The 17,985-nt window shown below is 50.6% G+C and overlaps 1 protein-coding gene across 2 annotated transcripts in view; it reads right to left on the reverse strand.

Annotated features, from left to right (window-relative positions):
• The window catches only part of SETD2 (SET domain containing 2, histone lysine methyltransferase), a 50,010-nt gene that overhangs the window by 14,916 nt on the left and 17,109 nt on the right, over positions 1 to 17,985 (reverse strand). The window contains exons 3-13 of one of the 2 annotated variants that reach the window (XR_007627877.1): positions 16,983 to 17,114; positions 16,072 to 16,200; positions 15,791 to 15,914; positions 14,579 to 14,656; positions 14,233 to 14,330; positions 12,937 to 13,063; positions 10,907 to 11,041; positions 10,386 to 10,514; positions 8,281 to 8,955; positions 5,448 to 5,691; positions 17 to 65 (exon numbers count right to left, since the gene is read on the reverse strand). Coding sequence is in view for 1 of the 2 variants with exons in the window: in XM_050307859.1 (XP_050163816.1) it covers positions 17 to 65; positions 8,281 to 8,955; positions 10,386 to 10,514; positions 10,907 to 11,041; positions 12,937 to 13,063; positions 14,233 to 14,330; positions 14,579 to 14,656; positions 15,791 to 15,914; positions 16,072 to 16,200; positions 16,983 to 17,114 (1,676 nt within the window). In the remaining variant the exon portion in view is untranslated. The remainder of the gene's footprint in view (positions 1 to 16; positions 66 to 5,447; positions 5,692 to 8,280; positions 8,956 to 10,385; positions 10,515 to 10,906; positions 11,042 to 12,936; positions 13,064 to 14,232; positions 14,331 to 14,578; positions 14,657 to 15,790; positions 15,915 to 16,071; positions 16,201 to 16,982; positions 17,115 to 17,985) is intronic. The other variant, XM_050307859.1, reaches the window with a different exon arrangement.

The raw sequence follows: 17,985 nt of genomic DNA on the forward strand, positions 1-17,985 counted from the left end.
ATGGGGAAGGACGTACCACTGCTCTCCTTCTCCGCTTGGCTCTTCTTGGGGATGCGATACACCTCCTGTGGGAAAGCCACAAGCACGGTCACCACCACTCCAGCTACTCCCAAAAGCCACCCAAATTTCTACAGTCATCACATGAACCATAAATTTATGAGAAACCATCCAAAAAGTGTCTCTGGATGGAAAGTTCTCATTTTAGGCCAATTATCCCGGTGCTTTCTATATATTTCCTCTTTTTCCATGTATTTCCTCTGCTCAGTGTCTGATGTTTGGTGGATTTAGGTGGAATTTTGGAACAAGGGCTCCGGGAGGAGCTGCAGGACCCACACTGGTCACATCCCCCCGTGGGATACAAACCCTTGGAGTTGCAGCTTTGCTGGAACAGCGAAGAAATTATTTTTTCCAACTAAAATTGGGCTTTTCTGCCTCTCATTTGCCAGCCCTGGTGTTCCCACAGTGACTCTGCCACCAATCCCTGCCCTGAGCTGGACACTGCCCTCAAACAACACCGTGGAGACACCAGGGGCTTCCCCAGCTCCTGCTGTTGTGCCTGCCCTGCTCTTCCAGGCACTTTTAACCAGTCCTGCATGGACCAGGGAGTTGGGATAATCCCTGTGGGACCATTCCAGTGGAGGTATTCCATGGGTCTGTGACAGTGCAGGCTCATCAGCTTGGAGAGAGACACAGTGCTGGTGGTTCTGTCATCTGCTGCCCCTTCTCCCATGGAGCACCCTGGGCTTCTCCCACTTCCCTCCTGGCTGGGACAGGGTCCACCACAGGATGTTCCCCAGATCCCATGTGTCCCGTGGGAGGAAAACCCCCAGCTCAGAGTAACCCCTTGGACCAAGTTCCTGCTGAAGCTGCTGAGATCAGACACCAACACCCACCACTCCTCCCACAGCAGCAAATTCCACACCCTCTGCTCATCCAGCTCCAGGATCCTCAGCACGGGAAGGACGTGGAGCTGCTGCAGAGAGTCCAGAGGAGGTCCCGGAGCTGCTGCCAGGGCTGGAGCCCCTCTGCTCTGGAGCCAGGCTGGGACAGCTGGGGGGTTCCCTGGAGAAGAGAAGGAGCCAGGGAGACCTGAGAGCCCCTCCCAGGGCCTAAAGGGGCTCCAGGAGAGCTGGAGAGGGACTGGAGACAAGGCATGGAGGGACAGCACACAGGGAATGGCTTCCCACTGCCAGATGGAATATTGGGAAGGAATTCCTCACTATGAGGGTGGGCAGGCCCTGGCACAGGTTGCCCAGAGAAGCTGTGGCTGCCCCTGGATCCCTGGGAGTGTCCAAGGCCAGGTTGGAGCAGCCTGGGACAGTGGAAGGTGTCCCTGCCCATGGCAGGGGTGGCACTGGATGATCCTTCAGGTCCCTTCCATCCCAAACTATTCTGGGATTTTAAGAAGGGGGAAGAAAGAGAAAAAAAGTTGGGAATGAGGATTAAAACCTCCCTAAGGTTTAACATCCTGGTTAAACCCCACTGGATTATGCAGCAACAACGATTCCCAGGCCATTTGAACCACCTGTGTCTCCCTACAATTAAGAAATGAGTTTTATCAACACCTTTCCATGCTCAGCTGGATTTTCCACTGGAATATTCCAGCACTCAGGGTGTAAATCCCATTTCCTTAGTGATGCCCATGATCCCAGCCTGGATCCCGAGGTTTTACAGCATTAGTGACTCTCCAAGCACCGGGAGCTTGGACTAAAAAGCTCCTTTTTGTTCAATTCCAGCTTTTACCAAACCCTTGCTCTGTTCCCTTCCTGAGGGAAGGCAGAAATTCCCAAGAATTCCCAGTTATTCCAGGCAGAACATGATGAACCAGCAGGAAAAAGGAATTCAACTCAAATAAATCAACTCTGAGCAATCCCAGGGAGAAAATGGGGAGGACCCCTGAGGGAGCAGCACCTGCACCCCTAAAAACCACCACTAAATCCTGAAAGAGAAGCTCAGTGTTCTAAAAATGAGGTGTTTTGTGTGGTGTCCTGAGATTCCAGTTTTCCCAGGGCAGGATTTAGGGACCTTCCCTAAAATATCCTTTAATTTAGGGCATGGATGAGGCAGAGGAGGATAAAAAAAAAAGGAATAAACTGTTCCTGGGGGGTAAAATCTGCTCCTAGTTGGGTGTTTCAAGCTTTACCTCAATTTGACTCCCAGATTTTATATAATATCCCAGGGGTTTTAAATTCCTTGATTTTTTGGGAATAAATTAATTTTTGGGGTTGCCCACAGGGCTCATCAACAACGTGTCCACCCCCAGCACTGGATTTCATGACACCCCAGCTCTGAGAATCCCACTTTTTTAGGGAAAAATCCACCTCTCCAAGGGCTCAGAAATTCCATTTTCCTTGGGTGAAATAAAAGAAAGGATCAAAAACCCCATTGTGGTTTGTTCTCGAGGCAAAACCACTTCAAAAGTGCTGCTGAAGGTTAAAAAAAAAAAGGGATTTTGGCCAAGATTTTTGTTTTATAAAAAGGATTTTTTTGCTTTTCTGTGGAGCCTGAAAAGCCCCACGTGAGGTTTGAAGCATCTCCAACAATGAGAGGCTTTAAAATGGTGTAAAAAAGCCTTTTTTTGGTTGTTCTTATTTATTGCCATGTTTGCTGTGGATTAAAAGACCCCAAATCCAGGGGGGGGAATTAATGAAATGCAGAGAAATGAGGAAGCAGCTCCGTGTTTAGAGTGGGAAGGGATGCAGCAGGAGCCTATAATTATACATTTAGTAATTATATATTAAATTCTATATAAATTATATACAAAATTACACACAAAATTGTGGAATCATGGAATGGTTTGGGTTGGAAAAGACCTTAAAGCTCATCCAGTGCCACCCCCTGCCCTGGGCAGGGACACCTTCCACTAACCCAGCTTGCTCCAAGCCCCATCCAGCCATAATCTATCTATTTATTCTTATTTTTCCACATAATTCCAGAGCTCTGGATGCCAGGGATGATTTCCCCTCCTGGGGGAAGGAGGTGAGCACAGGGGCAGGTTCTGAAGCCCCCAGAATCTCCCCTCAGCAATGGGATCTCTCTGGTTTTTTCTCTCTTTCCAACATCACCCCCCAAAAAAAGAAAACAAACTACACCAGCCTTCCCAGCTCCTAGCAAGGATTTGTCCCAGTAAATAGCAGGATGGGGAATGGGAAATGACTGGGCAAAGGGTCACTGGGAATGGAGGAGAAGGACCCCCTGAGTAAGCGGAACTGGGAATCACAAACTGCCGCTCCTGCCACGCTTTAGGATCACCAAAGCACTGGGGGAACCCATTCCAGGATCCATCCCAACAAACTGGCCAGTCCCAACCAAGGCCCAGGAAGCCCAAAATCCAAGAGAATTATGAACAGGGAGTCAGCTCCTCCCTGCAGGGGAGCAATTCCAGCTGCACTCAACGGCTCTGGAGCCTCCAGCGCCCGTGTGGGAAGAGGCTTTGAAGCAGCAATAAACACGGGAATGTGGCAGGATTGCTCCATGAAAACCAGATGCTGGTCAAGCCAGGCCAGGGGAACTCCCAAGAAAAGCCTGGTTTATTTCTGGAAACGGAAGCTGCTGGCTCAGAGCTGCCCAGCTCCTAAAGCAATCCTAAAGCAATCCTAAAGCAATCCCAACGGGCTCCAAGCAGCTCCCGAGATCCCAGCACGGCTTTGAAGGGACTGCCTGGAAAATGAGAGGCAGTGACACGAGTCTGGCAGGAACAGGAAGGGGGGGAAGTGGGATTTGGGCTCTCCAGCTGCAGGGATGAACCTCCCTCGGGCTGGGAAAGGGAAAAGAGCAGCAGGATGGACTCAAGACTCAAGGGATGCAGTGGAAGGAAAGGAACCTCCAAGGAACCTTCTCCACAAATCTGTCCCTTAGCTGCCAATTATTCCTGACTTAACGGCTGGAGTTAATGATCCTAGAGGTCTTTCCCAACCTTAAGGATTCCACAATTCCATCCCACGAGTCTGTGAACTTCTGTTGACTTTTGAAGGAACACCACATGACAGAATCCATCCCCTCCCAGGCTGGATCCTCTCCCTTCCCTTCCTCCCTCCTCTCCTCTCCTCTGTTCCCTCTGCAGCTCCAGCAGAATCGCAAGGGATGGTGGAGAGCAAGAGAAAGGACTTCATGACAGGAGATCCCTGCTTGGAGGCCAAAGAATCCCACCACAACCAAGGGCCTGGCCGCTCCCCAATCCCATTGTTTCCCCAAACTGTTCCTTGCTCTGAGTTATAACGAACTGTAAGATTCCCAATTAAAACACGGGATGTGCGTGCCGGAGTCACAGCCAGGAACTGCAGGGCGGCTTCCCTGGGAAGAGGACGGGCAAGAGGAGCTGCACAGGACTGTCCTACCACGAGAAGTCGGGATGTGACTTGGGAAGATCATCTCGGGGGAAGATGGATCTTGGTTGGGCTGGACCATCCCAACCCTGCTGTCCATTTCCAGACTGAAACAGCCTCCAGGGGAGGATGAGGTTGGATATGGGGAAGATTCCTTCATGGAAAAAGGTTGTCCAGCCCTGGCACGGGCTGGAATCCCCATCCCTGGAGGGATTTCAAAGCCCTGTGGATGTGGCACTTGGGGACGTGGGTCAGTGGTGGCCTTGGCAGTGCTGGGGGAACAGTTGGACTTCATGGTCCAAGAGGGCTTTTCCAGCCTTAGCAACTCCCTGATCCCATGATTCTTTAGCTCTCAGATGGGTGTTTTCATGGCAAAGAGAAAGCCCACCTTGGCCAAAGTCAGGGTGACAACTCAGCCTCGACCTCCAGGTCACTGCAAAACACGAGGTCAGAAGTGTCCAACTGAAACCTTCTGAGCCCAAGGGTGGCTCTTCCACAAGGTTTTTCCTAAAATCGAGACCTTCTCCACCTCCTAAGGACAGGGGCTGTGGATCCTCAGATCCACAACTCCTCCCTGCCCCTTCCCAGCAGGTGAGGGGCGGGAGAAGATTCCCAGAGCTTGGTCCCACCTGTGGCAGAGCCCAAACTGTCCCAAACTCCTGTCCCTCAACCTCAGCCACCAAAAGGAGGTGGAAAGAACCTCCCCAGGTTCGGCCCTACGGCTCATTCCAAGAGGGTGGAGCGGCAGGACTGGTGGCCACGTGTCACCTCCACCATGGATGTGTCGGCACGTGTGGGTCCCTGGAGCCTTACCTGAGCACAATCCTCCGGCTGGAGCGGCCTAAGGGACCTGGAAGAACCACGTGGAACCACCACCTGTGCCCTCGCTGGGCTGGCCCCCGCTGGGAGTGAGTTTTGAGCCCGGGAGAAGCCGTGTGGCGCTTCCCTGGAACGGCGGGAACGGCGCCCACGAGCCCGGGCTGGAAACTCATCCCGCCGGGAATGTCAGTGTGTGTCGTGCCGGGTGTGTGGGAACAGCCAGCGCTCCTCACCGCGGAGTGTTGGAGCCCTGGAAGGACTGACAAGTCCCGTGTGTAAGAGGTAGAGAAAAAAAGAGCTCACTTAATCCTTTCATGCCAGGAGTCGGGATTTTCCCGGAGCGACGTCCATTGCCGGCAATGGACGCACCAAAATAACGTCGGCATCCCCGAGTTAACCACCTCTGTCCTCCTTGCACCTATCACACTGCCATGCATCAGCCAGCTTCCCAACCATCTTCCCGGTTCTTCACGCTAGGGCCTCTCCCTTCTTCCACACGGGCTTGAGGAAAGGAGACACATGGGGAGCTCCAGGCTGCCCTGAGAAGCTGGATGGAAACGGTGGAAATTACAAGCGGATCATCAGCAAGACTGGAGAGGACGTTTCAGAACCCCCCCACCCCGCCCCAGCCAATGGCAGATGTTCCACCACCGCAGGGAAACCAGCTTTGGAAAAGCTTGGACGTGCTGGAGAAGGCACCTGGGGGTGGGTTATCCATCCCTGCTCATCCTAAAGTGCTTCCAGCTTGGCCTCGTCTTTGAGACATCGGCCACCTGCAGGTGGCCCCTGGATCTCAGCAGGTGAGGGTTGGACAGAAGCAGTTAACTCTTAGAGCCACGAGAAAACGCAGGACACAATAAACTCCCAGCTCACAGGGACCCTACGGGTGTTTTACGGGACACAAACGAGTCGCCACAACCCCGTGTGCGGATTCTGCGGGTTCTTTTGGGATGGATTCGCTGGGATCGTCGGAGCTCACGGGATCCAACCCCATCCCTACAACCAGACCATCAGTGCCATGACCCGAATTAATGAAACACCCAGAGAGGACGGGAATCCACCTTTAAAACTGGGAATGTGTCGGGATTCCACAGCCCACTCACGGCCTCCAGCAAAGCCCTGCAGATACCAAGGCTGAGCTTCCCCAAGCTCCAGAGAAAACCCAAACCTTGGGGTTCAACCATCGGGTTCAACTCGGTCTCCACAACCACCAACGTTTTGGAGGAGTTTTGGGAAACTTCCCCCATTTTATCAGTGGTTTTTAGCAGCATTTCCTGAGCTCTTTTCCAACCCTTGGCAACGGATGGAAAAGGACTTTTTCCAGTTTATCCATAAATTCAACCTGACAGCGTCGCTTCGATGAGAAAACCACGTGAATGTTAAAGAGTCTAAAAATTAAAATCTAGGAAATGATCCACTTGGGAAAAAAAAGAGGGGGAAAGAACCAAAGCACAACCCAACTTCTCTACAGGAACACATTTTAGTGGTGTCCCTTCCTCCCCCACTGAGATTCAGGGCCCAAACGATGGCACCCAAAATGCTCAAGAGTCACTGATTCCTCTGGAAAATTCAGATTAAGGCAAAATTTCCCCTTAAGTCTCCCCATTTATAAATCCTGATGTTTGCAGCTCCAAAGCAGAGGTCCAGGAGCTCAGAGTTCCCGAGGTCTCCTCCGCCTGCGCCGCACAGTTAACACCCGTTATTGTAATGAACCTCTTTGAATCAATACCCATGATCAAACTCCAGGGGTAAATGGGACTCTTCAGCTCTGTGATGCTTCATTTGATGCTTTAAACTCCTCCCAGGAATTAAAAGTGGGCTGATGGTTGACTGGGAGAAGGCCTGTGAGGCAGCACCTCTGATTCCCGCTGGATCCTCGGCAACCACACTGATTAAAGAGCTCCCACCCCTCGTGCTCTTGGATGTAAGGAATTTGAGATAATATATGGAATATAATCCTACAGAAGCAGCAGATGGGTGAAGAGTTTCCAAAGATCTAAAGGAATCCAGGAAATGAGGGAAGCTTTGAGCGGAACTTTGATCCACAGAGCCGTGTAATGGGTTGGGTTGGGAGAGACCTTAAGGATCATCCAGTGCCACCCCTGCCATGGGCAGGGACACCTTCCACTGTCCCAGGTTGCTCCAACCTGGTCTTGGGCACTTCCAGGGATCCAGAGCCAGCCACAGCTTCTCTGGGAAATCCATTCTAGTCCTTCCTCACCCTGAAGATCAAGTGGCCAAGTTGGCCACCTCCAGGACAGGGACACGATTCCAGAGGAGCCACCAAGTCCTCCTCTTAAGAGGTTTCTGTTTAAGGAAGACTTTGATGGGAATGAAACCACTCAATTCTCCAATAACACCCCAAATCCAGGTGTTTCCCTGATCTAAACACCAACTGCAAACACCCAGAGGTCGCCCCAGCACGGCCTTGGAGGGAACACAACGAGGCCAAGAGACCCATTCCTGGAGGCTCCACATTTGCAGATGGAAAGCAGATGTTAAGAGGACAAGAAATGCTGAGAATGTTCAGACCGTGGAATTCAGAGAATCCTGGAGTTGTTCAGATTGGGAGGGACCTTAAGGATCATCTTGTTCCACCCCCTGCCATGGGCAGGGACACCTTCCACTAGCCCAGCTTGCTCCAACCCCATCCAACCTGGCCTTGGACACTTCCAGAGATGGGGCATTTGGGAGGAGCCCCGAACACTTCCAGGGATGGAATTCAGGAGCAGACAGTCCATCCATTTACTACAACATTGAGGGATTTGGCCACTGCCACCCAAAATGCTCGAGGTGCTGTCTCCAGCCTCTTTTCCCGATGGGATGAGAAGGGAATCTCAGTCCCTCAGATTGCCCAATCCCTGCCCTTTCCCTGCACAGCCTAACAAACAACGAGATGAGCCCGAGGTGTCTTTGTGTTCCCAAACCAAACCACCCCCTGATTCCAGCACCCAACACCTGGAATTCTACTGCAAGTCACACACTGAGCAAGCAGAGGATCTATATAGAAAGCACTTTTTGTGTAGATAAGGCAATTCTAGTTGTCAAACATTTACCAAAAGACATAAAATTCACCCCAATTGCACCAAACCACCACAACTCAGGAAGAGGTGTTGGAGCCAGAGGTGCCTCTTACCTTGAGCTCCTTCCAGCTGTCGAGCAGCCTGGTGGCCAGGTCGCTCACATCCACGATTTTATCCGTCTGCTCCTGGCTCCTCTCGCTCTCCACGTCAGACACACCCTCCTCCTCGTCCTGGGACGGTGTCTCCATGGCCATGGGCTCCTCCAGCTTCGCCCCGTTGCTCTCCTTGGCCTCAGCTTCGGGCTCAGCCTCCAGCTCTGCAGGCTGGGCTTTGCTGCTCTCCACGGGCACATCCACGGTGGCTTTGACCTCCTCCTGCTGCTGCTGCTGCTGCTGCTGTTGCTGCTGCTGCTGCTGCGGCTCCTCCGGCGCCTCCACGGGGGTTCCCTCCAGCTGCTCCAGGTCCTCCTTGCCCTCCTTGCCCTCCAGCTCGCTGGTTGTGTCCGAGATGGCGCTGTCCATGCTGTTCTCACTGATGATCTTCAGCCTGCGGAACACCAGCTTCTTGGGGGTGTCGGTGTCCCCCTCGGAGCCCTGCTTGGCCGAGAGCTCGGGGGTGTTGAGGGGGGTGTGGGCGCGGGACGTGTTCTCGCTGGAGTAGCCGTCGCCCTCGCTGAGCTGCGGCACCGCTGTCTTGGTCTGGGCCCAGCGCTGGATGATGGGCAGCACCTTGCTCTCCTCCAGCATGTTCTTGGTGGGGATGGGCAGCAGCTCCAGGGTCTTCATGATCTGACGGCAAAGGCAAGAGGGACGTTGTTAAACCCGTCGGGAGTTAAAGCTCTGTCCAAGCTGGAATGATTTCCTGTTCTCAACAGGAATTGACCAAGATTATCACAGAACCCCAGTGTGGGCTGGGTTGGATGGATCTGAGAGTTCTTCTCATTCCAATCCCTAGGTGGAACCTTCCACGTGCCCAGGTTGCTCCAAGACCCATCCAACCCGGCCTTGGACACTTCCAGGGATGGGGCAGCCACAGCTGCTCTGGGAACTCCATTCCAGTCCCTCCCCACCCTCACAGGGAAGAAGGTCATGCCAACATCCAATCCAAAATCTAAACATCCCATCTAATCTATCCAATGATGGTCACAGGCTGTGGGTGGGGGATTTCAGCAGAATTTCTCCCTGGAAAGGGTGGTCAGGCCTTGGCAGGGGCTGCCCAGGGAGGTTTGGAGTGCCCAGCCCTGGAGGTGTCCAAGGCAGGCCTGGCCGTGGCACTCAGTGCTCTGGGCTGGGGACAAGGTGGGGATGGGCACAGGGGGGACTCTGTGACCTTGGAGGGTTTTTCCAACCTTCCAGGGATGGGGCAGCCAGAGCTTCCCTGGGCAACAAGGACCTGGATTTTAAAGGAATACATCCAACCCTCAAAACCCCACCAAAGCTGAACAGCGTGACCTCAGAGCAAGTTTCAACATGTCTGAAGTTGGGATGGATCCCACCTATCCCAAAAAAAGAAATCACAGCAGTCACAGTCTCAGATGGCTTTGGGCTGGAAGGGACCTTAAGGATCATCCAGTGCCACCCTGTGCCATGGGCAGGGCCACCTTCCACCATCCCAGCTTGCTCCAAGCCCTGCCCAAACTGCCCAGAACCTTCTTGTAGAATCATCTTTAAAAAGCAACTTCCAGGTGTATTTTGCCACACAATCCCAAATTTCTTATGGAAAACAGAAACATTCCAGTCCCACTTCAGACCATCAATACCTCCAATTGCCTGTGCTTTGGCACAGGGATATAAAGGAAATAAAGCACAGGGAATAAACAGCAACAATCTTTAAGTCTGACTTATGAAATCCAACTCAGGAATCTAAAAAAACCACAGGAGCAAATTCCTTCCACTAATTAAGGATGTGCCTTAGGGCAGAAGTTCCAGAGCTGCAGTTCTGAGGTACCTGAGCTTGTTTCCATGAACACTTTATGGGCATAAATTTACATTTCAAACTACAAAAGGAAAAGAATATCTTTGTGATTCTGAGCTGCTAAAAACCTTCTCCATGGAAAGGGCTGGCACAGTTGGAGTGCCCATTCCAGGAGGGATTTAACAGCCATGTGCACAGGGCAGTGGTGGCCCTGGCAGTGCTGGGGGAGGGTTGAACTCGATGTTAAAGGGCTGTTCCCACCTCAGTGTTCTATGTAAGCTCCAAATCCCAGGGAATTACCGACCTCCAGCTGCAGCTTCAGGTTGTTGGCGGTGCTGCCTCTGCCATCGCCCAGCTCCGTCATCCAGATCCAGAGCAGGGACAGCCCGTGGCACTCCAGGAACGACTTCAGGCAGGACTGGGAGTGCGTGTTCTGGGGGAGCCAAAGTTAGAGAGAGGCCATGGGAATGCTCAGAGATTTCCAGGAAAAAACCCTTCCATGGGATAACAGGGCAAGCTGCTCCAGTGAGAGTACAGAAGCCAGTGCAGAGCCAGAACTCGGCACCTGGGCAGGCCCAGCCTCACTGAAGGGGCCAAAACTGCTGGACTTGGAGCAGGAACACAACAGCAGGACCACTGTAACCATTATCTGGGGAATAAACCTCGGGATAACGGATCGTGGAGCCGCTCGGCCGAGCCTGGGATGCTGAACAAGGGCGAGACCCTCCTCCCACCTCCTGCTCCGATGAGGGATGTGGCTTTCCCAGGACATGGATCCAGCTTTCCCAGAACAGGGATCCCTCCCCTCCCGGGGCTGCTGCTCACCTGGATGAGTTTGAGGCAGGTGAGTTTCTGCTCCAGGGTCTCGATCCGGACCATGAGGCGGGACAGGCTGAGCACCTGGTTTTTGTCGGACAGACCCTCCCCGTTCTCCAGCAGCGCCTCCAGCTCCCCATCCACCTGCCCAGGGAAAGGGAACACCCTCAGGCCTCCTGCCATCCCCAGATGGAACTCCTGCCACCCTCTGGGATGGAATTCCTGCCACCCCCCGGATGGAATTCCTGCCACCCCCCGGATGGAATTCCTGCCACCCCCCGGATGGAACTCCTGCCACCCCCGGGATGGAACTCCTGCCACCCCCAGGATGGAATTCCTGCCACCCCCGGGATGGAATTCCTGCCACCCCCAGGATGGAACTCCTGGCTCCAGATTCCATCCTCCCCAGGGAAGGGCACTGTTTAGCTCTGTAAATCCAACGCTGCCAGGAGGAAATTCCAGGTGGCTGCACCAACACGCTCCCAAAAATGAGTTTTATCTTTTTAGGCAGGAACACAAATGTGCACTGGGAAATTATCCTTAATTACAGATCAAATTTGCTTTTTATAAGCTTTGTGGACTGTATGAATTCTTTACAAATTACCCTTAATTGCAGATCAAATGTACTTCTTTATAACCTTTAGGAATGGTATCAATTCTTTATAAATTACCTTTAATTGCAGACCAAATTTACTTTTTTTTAACCTCTATTTATTGTATAAACTCTTTATAAAACTACATTAATTTATAGATAAACTATCATAGATTTATGATCTTTAGAACCAGAGGAGAATCCCTTTCCATGTGGGCAACCTTCATTATTTAGCCCCTAATCTGTGTTTTAAAACACAGGATATTTATATAATAATGCATAATAATACTTATTTTTATAATTATATAATTCTTTTCTATTACATCTATGTTCTACTTACATGTTATAGTTATGTATTATATTATATATTTATAAATTTAAAATATAATAATACTAAAACTAATAATACTAGTAATAATAATAACTTTAAATTTATAAATTATTTCTCGGTTTCCCTCACTCCCTGATCCAGTAAATAAAAATAAAACTGCCTTTTTAAACAGAGTTTCTCCCAAAAAAACACTGGGAATAAATCTTATCCATAGGAATAGGGGCTTATATCTTCCAGGAGAGAATAATTACAATTTGGAGGAATTAAAAAAGGGCCAGTGCAGCTTCTTTCAGGAGTTTTCACCCAAAAAACCTCCTTTTGAGTGCTTTGCTCTGGATTCTCCACAGTTTTTCCACCTCATGGGAACCCATCCCTGCAATTCCGTGTGTTGCCTTTAAACCAGAGGAATTCAGAGACTCAGATTCCACCTGGAAAAGGGAAAACTTTGTGCCCTTTCAGCTGCCAAACTTCAGGGAAGGTCCTGAATCTTTGAAGCCAAGGTTGTTCATCTTTCCCTGATGTTAAAAAATCATGGAAAACAAACCGAATATTTAAAAGTACATGGAATTTAGCAGATTTTTGTTAGGGATGAGCAGATACTGGACCGGTGGAAGCCCCTCTTGGGTGGGACTTCGGGATAAATAACAGAGGGAAAGAAAAGTGTGGATTTAACTAAAGATCCAAGTTCATGGATTTAACTAAAGATCCAAGTTCGTAGATTTAACTAAAGATCCAAGAAAAGATCCAAGTGTTGAGGGGCCTCGGGAAATAAAATCCCCGAAGTTGGAAAAGAGCTCCGAGAGCATCAAGTCCAACCTGTGATGACACATCCCTGGAAAAGCCTGAGGTCCTCAGGAGTCCTGTTTTCCCAGGGAACAGGACGAGAGGAAACAGCCTCAAGCTGCACCAGGGGAGGTTTCAGTTGGATATTGGGAAAATTCCCTCATGGAAAGGGGCTGTGCAGTGGCGGAGTCGCCATTCCCGGTGGGATTGAACAGCCGTGTGGACCTGGCACCTTGCCCACCTTTCAGGAATGGCCTTGCCAGGGCTGGGCTTGGGGAGCTGGGATTTGCCAAGCTCAGGGATCTCAGGGATTCCCGGGAGCCCCAGACTCACCGAGTCCTTTTTCCGGGAGCGCTCCTTCTTCATCTTCCCTCCGGCCGCCCGGATGCTCACCCTGTTCTCCCCTCCCAGGTACCCCCGGCAGTTGGAGGAGCCACAGAAACATTTCTGAGCCTCTTTGCTGGGGGGGGAACACAAAATTCACTTTAATCTCAGCTCAGCTCCACCCCCAGCCACTTTTCCACCCGGTTTTCAGTGAATCCTCGGGAGAAGTGGGAATGTCTCTGCATGGAAAAGCCTTTCAGGCCGCTGGATATCCAAATCCAGCCGTTATTCCTGACAGAACTCCCAGGATCCCCTGCTGTTTCAGCTGGAAAACAAAGCCTGGGGCACTTGCAGGCCAAGCTCCAAGCACCAGAATGGAAAAGGTGGAGCTGGTGGGTCTGAAAACTTCTTATCCCACATGGAAATCAGTACATTCCTTCTCCTAAGGAATACATTATCAGGATTATATAAGACTTGCATTTTATAGCCCTTTATAGTCATTTTTCAGCTCAGTTCTTACATTTTATAGCTCAACTATATAAAATACAGAATAAAGAATGAACTGAGGATTCATGGAAGTAGCCAAATTCACATGGAATTTCTTTTTACATGGATGTACAGCCAGGGAGAATAAATATAATAATCATAAATACAATTAAACTACTTACATAAATTAATATATAACTATATGTTATTTATATATTAATATATTATATATAAAATGATGTAATAATTATAAATATAAATCGAATAAATTCTGTTCCCTTTGGGCAATATTTCTCCCAGACCTCTGTAATTCCTACTTGAAACACCACCCATTTCAAACTACATTCCACAATTCCTTGGGAGAATGTGCAGAATCCCCTGGAGGAACAGCACAAGAAGAAAGAACCAGGAAAGCTCAACTCCAGGATCTTCCAGGAAGGAGGAGTCATTTTAAAATGCAACTAAAAATTCCTTTCTGATTCTCCTGCTTCCAGGAAGAGCCCGAAGAAGGATCCAGAGGGGAAAGGAAGGGATGACCCTTAAGTTCTACTCCACCATACAGTTGGAAAAACAGTCAGATGGGAATCTTTGGCTCAGGTTTAGCCAAGGGATCCAAATGCCAGGCCAGGAAAACGGGACGCGTTACCCGGGAGGCTCTTACAGCTCCTCAGGTATTGGCAAAGCCACAGAACAGGGATGGGAGGGGAGGAAGAGGGATTATTAAGGGATGTTGCAAAGCCTGGAGCTCGGCTGATGAACCATTCCCGGGGAAGGGGCGGGCAGGGAGCGCTCCGGGGGATTCCCGGAGCAGGGACGTACCCGTATCTCTGGAACTGGTAATCGAACGTCAGCTCCGAGCCCGACGGCACCAGCTTGGTGGTGAAAAATCCCACGCGGAGCTGCCCGTTCACGGTCCACTGCGGAAAAGCCAAGATCCAAGAGTTACTGCACCACAAAACCCAGGATCTGCTCCCCTCCCTCCCACAGCTGACTGGGTTCATCCTCGGAACGGCATCGCCGCGTTCCATCGCTCCATGTCCAGCACAGCCCTCACCTCGGCCGCTCCAAGGGCAGAATCCCAAATTATTACAGAGATGGGAAGGAGAAACGCTCCCCACGGGCAGTGGGAATGGGGAAGCCCCTGGATCTGCCGCAGGGTTTTTACCTTTTGTGTCTCGCAGTTGGGTTCGCAGCTGTGGTTCATGAAGCGGGAGCAGTTCCCCTTCTGCGTCGCGTCGATTATCTGGGAAGGAAGGAGAGATCCAGGAAAACAGGCTCATTCCCGGGAATAGGAACGGGAGCAGCTACAAACACAACCCACGTAGGAATAATCCCCTCTTCCTGCTCTTTAGCTGGGGTGGAGAATGGGGTTTATTGAGATTTGATTATGATTTAATGCCCCCCAGAAAGGAGCACTAAAGGAACGTGGTTCTTAATTTTCCTGGCAGAGTTCTCCAGCTGGATGGGAATCCTGGATTTTTAATGTTCCTGACCCTTGGATATGCAGCACAAGAGATTTCTGGGAGATTTTTTGCCACATGCACTGTACTCCAAGGGAAAAGCCATCTGCTGTATCACTTCCAGCAACAACAACTTCCATAAGTTCCTTTCATGGAGGAAAACCCTCCTTTGGGCCCGTTATCATGACAGAACAAACCCTAAAGTGATTATCTGGGGAAAAAAAAAGAGGAAAAACGGGGGGAAAAAAAGGGAAAAACAAGGAGAAAAAGAAGGGGAAAGAGGGAAAAAACAGGGAAGAAAAAATAGGGGGGGAAAAAAAGAGGTTTTTAGCTCATTTATTCTCAAACTCCTCAGACCCAAAAAGTCCTGAAAGAAGAGAGAAGCGGAATAGGAGATTCATTCCTATTTATCCAGGGAGGGCCCAAGGCAGCAGCTCCACAGCCCACAAAGTTTAAATTATGATAAATAATTAGGAATATCCCAGATATAAGTATTCCAGTGACATTCCTGCCCATAGGGATCTTGCCAGTTAAAACCATCCCAATTTACTGGGGTTTAATGTAAAAGGAAATGTGGTTTCCTGGTGGACTTGGGCATCCAAGAAGGTTGAGCTGGGCTTGGAGCATCTCCCTAAGGACACAGTGTCTCCTCCTCGTGTGGATGATCCATCCTTTCCTCTGGGATGACCATTTCTCCTCCCTAAGGACACTGGGATACAGCTGAGCTGCTGGAATTTTGTTGGGACAGGTTGAAAACTGAGAAATGGGTTGAAAAAATCAGGGATGAAGCCTCCTTTCCTTAGGCAAACATGTCTAATGGATTCAGGATGTTGCTCCATGCATTCCCAAGCAGCTGGTGTTGCCCACAAGGCCCTGGAAGACTCTCCCAAAGCCAAGCCCAGCAATCCCTGTCTCACCTCATCATTCTTCAGGGCCATGAAATAATAGTGGATGTTCTTGTTCCGGGCATATTCCTTCACCCGGGCCTTGAACTCCTTGTGATCCAGCACTTCCCCGCAGTATTCCAGGACAAAGGTGTTGCTGCAAGAGGGAAAAACACCACTTGGCTTAGGACAAACCCACCAATAAACACAGAACAACCCTGATGCAGCGTCAGGGAAACCAGGAAGCCACAGGCCACGTTTGTTCCCTGTGGGAGGGAGCGAAGGAGCGGGAAAGGGCCGTGGGAAGAGCTTACGAGGGCAGGTCTTTGGCAGCTCGGAGCCCCCAGCCCTTCTTCTCGGTGAGGATCACCTCCACATCCGCGTGCTGCTTCTTCTGGAAGCGTCTGTTGGAGCAGTAGTCCCCGTTGGGACAGCGGGAAGAGCTGTGGGAAGGAAATGGGAGCAAGTGGATTCCCAGCGGGACAGCGGCAACGACAGGGAGGGCTCAGATGGGAAACAGATCCCGGGGAATCGTAACAGACTTGGTGTGAAACCTTGGAATGTGCTTGGCTATGGAAAGTATAGCCCTGTGAGTGTCAATTCAAAGGCAGACAATTTATTTCTGGAATATCTGGAATGCTAATCCTGCTGTGCTTCCATGTCAGACCATCACAGAGGGATGAACTGGGATCTCCTCCCCATCTTTTGGGGCTTTTTCCTCCAAGATATTCCCTGTCTGGGCTATGGGATAAAAACTAAGTGTGGGATTCTGGCAGGTAATTCCAATCCTTCCACCCCAGCTGGTGACAATCCTCGTGCCAGGGGCAATCCCTGTTCCCAGCCTCCAGCTCCCACGGAGCAGCAAAACCTTCCAGGAGGGAGAAGGAGACAACAGCCAAGGGCTGCTGAGCTCCGGGAAGAGGAGATCCAGGAGACTGGGAGCTCTGAGCTCCTGCACATCATCTAAAGATTGAAATCATGGAATGGTTGGAGTGGTCTGGGTTGGAAGGGACCTCAAGGATCACCCATTTCCACCTTGCACCAGCCCAGGTGGCTCCAAACCTTGTCCAACCTGGCCTTGGACACTTCCAGGGCCGGGGTAGCCGCAGCTCCTCTGAAGGTCCCCGCACGCCGGCGCTGCCCCTTCCCAGGAATCTCCGGGCCAACTTCAGGGACTGCCAAGTCACCTGCAGGACACCACCCCAGCCCGTGGCAGGGCACTCACCACTCGATCATGAGCAGGCGGTTGAGACAATCCTCCCCACAGGCCACCTCGCCCTGCGCCCGCTCCTCCTTGGACAGGGGCGGGCACTCGCACAGCATCCGCTTGATGTCCCGGTGGGACTTGTTCTTCTTCCTGGGCAAGGCCAGGCGTGGAAACACAAGGTGAGACAGCAGCTGGCTGCAGAAATTCCTCCTCAACCCTAAGGGGGTTACTGGAGCCCATTAATCTCTGCTCCAGCAACGGGATACATGGAATGGTGACCTCGGGATAACCGAGGACACTGGGCTTGTTTTGAGAGGGAGGTGAGGATTTGGTGATCATAAAAATGATTCCTCAAAAAGAATTCCCAGGATATTTAACTTTTTTGCTTCTCCTCCACATCCACATTTATTTGGATATCAATTTGTAAATGGTGTTATTTTAATAAAGGAAATTGGAGGGTTTAGTTACTTCAACCTCTGTTTTAGGATGAAAAAGACAAGGAAATCAGAGCTACAGAAAAGTAGGGCAGGAAAGGCACCTACTAATTAATATTTTAACTTCCATGAGATAATTTTAGGAAGTTTTTGGAGTGTGGATCTCAAAAGACATAAGGAAAAAATGTGGGATTTCAAATTATGGTCGACAGAGCTAAAAAAACCTCATCTGAGATGATAAAAAAAGACTTGGAATAATGAAAACCTTTGGAAACACGTGCTGCGTGTCCAAGATCTTTCCCACACCTGGACAGAATTCCCTGTGCCAACAGAGAGGGAGCTGGTATTTGGGGACACTAAACAGGCTGGATCTGAATAAATGAATCAACCTTCCTCTCGTATCCTCCCATTTTCCAGCTCTTCCCATCACCTGGGAATGTCTGGGACAGCCAGGGGATTCTCTAGGAGTAGGGATGCAGGGTAGGTAAACACTTCCCAGTGTTGTCTCCTCTGCCTTTGCCAGACATTGGGAATGCAAAATCCCTCCCCTCCCTCCAAATTACCCTGATTTGGCCATAAACCCACAA

Source organism: Myiozetetes cayanensis, unplaced genomic scaffold (assembly GCF_022539395.1).
Source record: "Myiozetetes cayanensis isolate MyiCay16 unplaced genomic scaffold, myiCay2020 scf1, whole genome shotgun sequence".
Lineage (NCBI taxonomy): Eukaryota > Metazoa > Chordata > Aves > Passeriformes > Tyrannidae > Myiozetetes > Myiozetetes cayanensis.